A 7,820-nucleotide genomic window follows, 5' to 3' on the forward strand; every position below is an offset into this window, starting at 1 on the left:
TTATTTGAATGGCTACAGTGAGAGAGACAGGAAAGTCAGAGAGAGAGAGAGGGAGAGAGAGGATGACAGCAAAGGGCCACGACTTGATTGATTGATTGATTGATTGATTGATTGATTGATTGATTGATTGATTGATTGATTGATTGATTATAGTGCCGGCCCACTGTTGCGGTCCAGCCAAGAACAAACAAACAAAAATGTAAACACTTTTTGTATGTCAGTGGAATAAATCCTCCAAAATCAGACTTTAAGGACTGTGAATAAATCAATCAATCAATAAATAAATAATTGCAGATTGGGGAAGTTAAGGATGACCATCTTTTATCTCAGCCTGGGATTGTGATCTGCGGACTGTTTGTTATTGCAGGGCTTTATGTGCTACAGCGCATTGGTTCCACCCAGGAAGGAAACGCCAGCTTCACCTTGTCTGGAGACTACTACAACAGAGAGTTTTCAGGTAAAAAGATTTACTTACAGCATTAGAACATTTCTTTAATGTTTTGATGATATACAGTATTATACACAAGTTGAATGAAATGTCTTAAAATGTGAGTTTTGACATTAGTTTAAATGGTAATGTGTTCAATTAAGATTCAAAGAGTTCCAGATGGACAAGATTTTGGGGAAAGTTCAAGGATACGTGCTGTGATAAGTCAAAACTACATATCAGAGCTTTTGAAAAACGAAAAATGTCCATCTTAAAGTGCTTAGATTTAGAAAAATAAAATAAAAAGTGTAGCTTCAATTTTCCCTTTCCTCCTTTTCTTCTTACTACATTTCACATCTGAACAATCTCAAACATTATTATGTTTAACACATCTTAACTGAACAGTATTAATATCTTTCTTTCCCTCTTATACCCGACTCCCCCACTGTCCACACTTATTTTTCCAACTATGGTCTTGTCTCTCTACTGTGTGTGTCTATCTCACTCACTAATTCGAGTTCAGTAATTCACTGAGTAGCATTATTTGGCCAGTGCCATAAAGGCTAAAAAAGCTGCTCTAGTTAAAATAGAAATGCTGTGTCAAAGTGTAATAAATCTAAATAATTTACAGGTAATAGGTCCAGGTTTGGACAGATAGGCGTCCTGGTCCAGACCGCCTATTAATGACCTCAGTTCTACAGCAAAGTGCAGAGAGAAAATGAGATGATCTATTATACCTATAAGCAAACTGCAATGGATCAAAAAAACAAACAAAACAGAAATGTTGCTTTTTATGTATGACAAACTTACAGGATATAATAGAAGTACACCCCTGTGTAAAATGTCACTAAAATGTTAAATGATTGAAAGTTGTACCATCTTACAATAATTGTATTATTTTTAAGTTGAAGTATTTGCAACAGACAGGTTAGACAGGCTACATTTTTATTTATTTATTTTAGTTTATTTTACCAGGAAGTCCCATTGAGATGAAAAAAAAAATCTCTTTTACAAGAGAAGCCTGGCCAGGATAGCAGCCACACAAACACACCACATCTAAAATACAGCATAAAACACATACCACGTATAGGTCATACATACATTGAAAATACAGTCCTCAAAGAACAACCCCCAAGTGAGTACACTTGTGAGCACTGCAACAGATCACATCTGTGATTTCCAATTAAGACTAACTGCATGAACAAGGTTATAAAAGAACCTGTGAACACTACAGCTCCCTCAGTTTCAGCCTTGGTTGAGTGTAATGCAACTGCTCCACATGAGAAGGAATTACTGAACAATAAGAAACCAGATTGTACAGGAAGAGCCATACTACCAAAAACAGAAGGTGCTGTGGCTGTCTTTGAAAATTTGATTTTTACACAACCTGGCATTGACAAACAGATGGATGAGTGCTTCTGATTTGGCACAAGGATTATCTGTTTTAATAACTAATCAGAGAATGAGGACATTACATGAAGTCAAGCTCTACAGAGAGTGTCCAATAAAAAACATTGCTCTCAGAACAAAGCTGCAGGTTGGTAATCTTTAGGAATAGTGATAACTGATTTATTTGCGTATTCAGCAATATGGATTAGAATAGGAAAGTCTCCCAGGCATTGATGTAAGCCAGTGCAGTGTCCCGAAAGGTTTTTATAACTTACTGCACATCTGTGTCTGTGCGTGTGCCAGGCTGGGAGCCCTTCATCGAACCTTGGCCCTGCTTCCTGTCCTGGCAGCAGCAGGCTGCTGGCCGCCTCCACCCTCCGCGCCTCAAGATGGGGATTCGAGCCAAGCAGAGACTGGATGTTAACATCACTTCTGTCCTGTTGGGTGAGTGAAAACTGGAATGTGCTTCTTTGCTAATAAACAAACCTGAATGGGTTAAACAGTTGATCGAACAGTGCTCAGTCAAATCACTCAGTATATCATTAGTACTGGTTTTTAGTTACAGTGATAAACTTGACTAAACAAGCCAGAAATGTTGAACATGTTTTTATCCCCTTCTTCCAGAACAATACAACACCACCAAGAGCTCCTGGATGGCTGACTACTGTAATGAGGAGGAAGAGAGCCCCCTGTCTTCACCCCCCATATCCTGGATGGGCTCTTCAGTCGACCCACCAAGCTTCGGACAGAGTGAGTGTCGGCTACATACAGTACCACAAATAATAATAATAATAATAATAATAAATATAATAATAAATCACAGGGTAGTGAAGAATTTCTTCACAAAAACACTAAAAATATATTTTGAATGGCCAGATGTGGCATCCTGGATAACACATTTATTTCAGAAAACCAAAAGGAAACAAACAGGCAACTGTTTCAAATATTTAAGTTTAGGTAGTCTCTTATACTTTCTGCTGGTATGTTTCATATTATATTGTTATTGTCTTTATAGTTGAAAAATACCAGCACCAGTTAGAACTAACATGTTAACATGACAACACAATCTTCATGACATTCCCACAGTTAAATCTGATGTGATCGTCGGTCTGTAATTTGTGTATCTATCAACTCAAAGAAACTGAAAGACACTGTTGTTAGCATAAATTATAAATCAGGTGATATTCTATATTTTTCTTCTTTTCTTTATCAAATTCAATGTGCACAGCTTAATCAGCAATTAACGTATCCCACTAACAAGTATAGTGTGTGTAGCCAAGCCTGGTACACAGAAGAAAGAAAAAGAAAAGTCAACTCTTTGGAATCATCTTCATTTACGTATAAATTCAGTCTTCAGATTTGATCAGATCTTCATCTAAAGCATAATTATGAACAAAGACAATCTGTTTTAACTAAAAACACACATCATTGTGTTGTTCTTGTCCATACTGAAAACATCATTCAAACATTCACAGGCTAGCTGGAAAAAGTATGTGAACCCCTCTACTAATGACATCAACAAAAGCTAACTGAAAGTGAGGGTTAGAATCACTTCGATCTTCATCCGTCCACATTCAGACAAACTGTCTATAAATGGAGATGGTGTAGTTCTGTGGCTAATCTCCCCTAGAGGTGGGTGTCCAGCTGAGATGACTCAAGGTGACAAAGAACCTCAGAGTAAGAGCTGAAGGCCTAAAGGAATGATTGCATCTCTGTTTATGGACACCATGTCCCATGTTGTATGTGTGTTATTAGCTTAAGTACATTGTGTCTGTATTTGTGACTCAGATGAATCAGCCTCTCTGTTGCACTGGGTGAGACGTTCCTTCATTATTATGAACACAGACACTGCAATTTATTCTGACTTAGTCCCACAGAGCACCAAATTTGGATTAAAAAAAAAATAGTCCCCAATAAATGCACTATTTTCTCCTGTTTGATAGACATTTAAATTACTGAGCCTTTTTAGAAAATGAAACTTGACATTTGATAAGTGTTTTTAAAATTGTTCATGTTCAGCAGAAATATTTATTTGGCTTGGAGCTGGGAGTCCCACACAGGGTAGAGAAGTTGGAGAGTATTAAAAAAGAGTTAATTTGTTAATTTGGTGTTCATTTTTTCAAGGGATTTGTTGATAACAAGAAAAACATAGAATAGCACATTATATTCATAAAGTGTCTGGTTTAAGATTGGTAGGGCTTTAGTTTGGTTCTTTGGCTGTATGCATTCATCCTTTGAGAAATTTGGTTCATGGGTTACTTTGTTATAAGGAGTTGTTGGTATAACAGGAGGTTTGAGCTGCTTTGCTCCAAGCCTTTATAATGTTTGCTTGATTTTCCATATTAACTAAGAGGTGCTAACAACACAAATAGCATCAATCAAATGAATTAACCACAAAACCTGCAACTCATTAACCAAGTTCTTCTGGTCCTGTAGTAGAAAAACAAAATGAATGGGCTTGTGGTATATTGGTTATAATGCTGAAGATAAGGAAATAGAAGGGAGAGTACTTGAAGTGAAGCATGAGTTGCACTATTCACAAAGATACTGATTTGCAGATAAGTGTTGATTGCTGACACAGAGTACTGAATGAGGATGCTGAACCTCTAACCCTCTTGTGTGTTTCCTCTGCATGTGTCTCTGTTGTGTTGTAAATGTCTCTCTCTGCTGTCAGGTGCTCCTCTTGCTCATCTTAGAACTAGGAGCACAGCCAGCTTGACCTGCCTCGAGCAGCAGATTCACTCCAGAGGTACAGTTCAGTTTAGTCGCCTAGCCAGTCTCCTTCGCCAGCACACTGAGTATCAAAGCTCTCATTCAGTCGTAGAAAGGTCCATCAAAATACGCTCAAATGTTTCCTGCCAACAGAGCAAGTATAAATTACAATTAATATCAGTGTTAGTACCATTGTACAGGGCAGCTCTGTGGCTTAGAAGTCAAGATTCTGGCCATGAATCACAATGTCCCAGGGTCGAGTCTGACTGCGACCTTGTTGCTTGTCATTCTCTCTCCAACATTCCCCCTTGTTTTTATTATATATATAATATTTATTCAAAATTATAACTATACACCACTGTGCAAACATTTTAGGCACTTTAGATAAGGTTCTTGTCCATCACACAATCCCATCAGGGAGGCGTGTGATTGAAACATACAGCCAGAGTCATAAAGAACTGTCTTTAGAGACAAGAAGAGACAGGTGGTCTGGCCCCCACAGAGCCCTGATCTCATTATGAAGTCAGTCTAGGATCACATGAAGAGACAGAAGACATTGAGACAGCCTAAATCACATGGAACAACCTACCTGCCACAAAAGTAAAAAAACTGAATGGGCAGGAATATTGGGTGCTTCTTTAAATTTAGGTTTCGGTTATTTGACAAAACCACGAGCCAGATCCATGATACTCTGTGTAAGACGGAAATGAACACACACATTCTTTTTTCAATCATCATTAAATGTAATACTCTATAGCACCCAAAGTGCTTCACAACAAAGGGAAAAAGAAAAAGAAGCATAAACAAGTGAAAATAAAATGATGTCTCAAGTTAAAGTAGAACACGATTGATTAATGGTTAAACAAAGTTTATAAATTGCTCAGATGCCATTTTACTGAACCTTGGAGCACAGTCTTTTTTTCAATGAATACCATTTAATTTTAGGGGTTTTTTGCTTATACAGTAGGGTCCAAAAATCTGAGACCACTTTCCCATGAATGAGATTCTAAATGTTTTCATAAATATGGGTGACCTATGCTACTGTGTAATCTGTTAGTGACAAACAGGATAAACTTGAATTAGGAATGAGAAAAGTAAAAAATGGGGGATTAAAAAAAAAAACATGGCCTGTAAAATCTGAATAAGCTAAACTATATTCAACTACAGTATATCAAGCAAGAGTAACAAAAATCAAATGAAAATCTGAGCAAAAATAGATATTTAAAAGATTTTTCTCATTTACATTTGTAACTCATTAGTTACATTTATCACTCTGCCCTCATATTGAAATAGCTAAGAACATTAGTCTCACAAAAGCATTTGTTAAGCTGCCTGTCAGGCTTTATTATTACATTCAGTGGTGTTGCAATTTTGAGTAGTAATGACTACAGAGTTTCAAATCAGCCTAGATTTCACTATAATTATAAATACATCTGTCTTGTCTTTCCTCCTCTTCCAGAGCAATTTAAGTTCCTTTCTGCTCTGTAGTTTGCCTGAACAGCATGACTTGTTCATCATTTGTTTTCCACTGCATGGCCAGTTGTTGGGAAGACATTATTGCACAGTGGTTTTCCAAGATTTTTGTAGTGTTGCACATTTTGTTGGATCATAGCAGACTAGTGTGCTTCACAACATCCATAATCTGAGTGCGCAATTATGCAATTTAGTATCTTTGTCTCCATTAGTTTTTATACTACTTTACATACATATATATATATATATATATATACACACACACACACACACACACAATATTCAAGGAATTTAAGCAAAGTTTTACCATCTGCTAAATATAAACAAAAATGGACACAAAGGTTAAACTGTTAGCAGCCTTTTTTCTGTATTGTAAGTTGGCCAAAAAGTTATTTTGCTTGCTGCACAAGAAACTTGAGTCCACATCACGTTAAATCTGAAATAAATTATATTTAAACATTTAATCCAACAAACAGCAGGTTCATCTGTCATGGAATAAAATTGAATAAATAACGTGGTCTAGTGGATGACGCTGAACAAAATGAAATAGTTTGAACTAAATGACTAATTTCTCCAGCTCCTTCACTGCTGCTGCTGTTTTTTTTTTTTTTTTTTTTTTTTTTTTTTTTTTTAAAGGTAAATGTGCTAATGTGCTAGGTAAAAGCCACTATAAGCTTCCTGATTTGTTCAAGTCAAAGCACCTTCAGTTTGGATCCTGGTCTATTTGCTTGTCCGGTTCACTTCATATGTGTCAAACATGTTCTAACTCCACTTTGTAGTGCATGTACTTTTAGTTGTAGTTACACCTACCTTGTGGGGGTTGTAGTCAGAGTGGCAAACCACATGGTACATCCTGTGTGGTTGCACAGAGCATATGGCACAAATGGCTGCCTCCGCTTGGACAGCTTGACATCTGCTGGAAGCAGAAATAAAAACCAAATAGAGAGAAGATGAGTGTGCTTGGCCTTTTTACATTATTCAATACTAAATTCATTAGCATATGTTGGATTCCAAACAGTCATGCGCTTCATTCGTCTTGGGCTGTGCTAAAAAGTAGCCAAAGCACACGTGCTTTGAAAATTCTTTCATGGCAGATTCGCAATTATAACAGTATAACTAGTTATAATTGGCTTGGCCTATAGCTCCTTTTTGTGTTTCACACATGAACATACACTCACTGAGCACTTTCCTCTGAGACTCTGCTGCTCATTTCTGCTGATTCATGCTGCCAATCTCCTGTTCTACCACTTCCCAAAGGTATTCTACTGGATCCAGATCTGGGGGGGGGGGGTCCACGTCAAGGTTGCCGTCAGTCAGGTTGGTCATGATCAAAGTCACTGATATCACATTTTTCCTCATTCTGATGTTGGTGAACATTAACTTAAGCTCCTGACCTGGATCTGCAGGATATAAACTAATTCATATATATATATGTATGTATATATATATATATATATAATATAATATTTTAAGTGCTCAGTGAGTGTACAGTATACTGATCAAATATGTGGCATTGAAAATATTAATACTGAAAGCACACAACAAATGGAAATTTGTAGATCAAAAATGATTTTGCAGTCCCTAAAAGTGAAATGAACACAATGTTGCATTCTATAGCATTTTGCTACAATATGTACAAATGACATGTAATGTTACTGTTTTTACAAAATGCCAGAAAACTAATGTTTAACATACAATATATTATACCACTATATATACCGCAATGAATGAGTAAATTATTTAATTATCTTATTAATAAAAATAAATAAATAAATAAAGAAGCGAACTGCTATTATTAAACAAATATGTCAAGCAAAAC

General features: G+C 36.5%; 1 protein-coding gene across 1 annotated transcript in view; it reads left to right on the forward strand.

Moving 5' to 3' along the window:
- Positions 1-7,820, forward strand: part of vps13d (vacuolar protein sorting 13 homolog D) — a 90,505-nt gene that overhangs the window by 47,505 nt on the left and 35,180 nt on the right. Inside the window, exons 37-39 of the mRNA XM_022741902.1 lie at positions 368-457; positions 2,120-2,260; positions 2,441-2,566. Coding sequence (XP_022597623.1) covers positions 368-457; positions 2,120-2,260; positions 2,441-2,566 — 357 coding nt within the window. The remainder of the gene's footprint in view (positions 1-367; positions 458-2,119; positions 2,261-2,440; positions 2,567-7,820) is intronic.

This window comes from Seriola dumerili, unplaced genomic scaffold, assembly GCF_002260705.1.
Source record: "Seriola dumerili isolate Sdu_G_001 unplaced genomic scaffold, Sdu_1.0 BDQW01000056.1, whole genome shotgun sequence".
Lineage (NCBI taxonomy): Eukaryota > Metazoa > Chordata > Actinopteri > Carangiformes > Carangidae > Seriola > Seriola dumerili.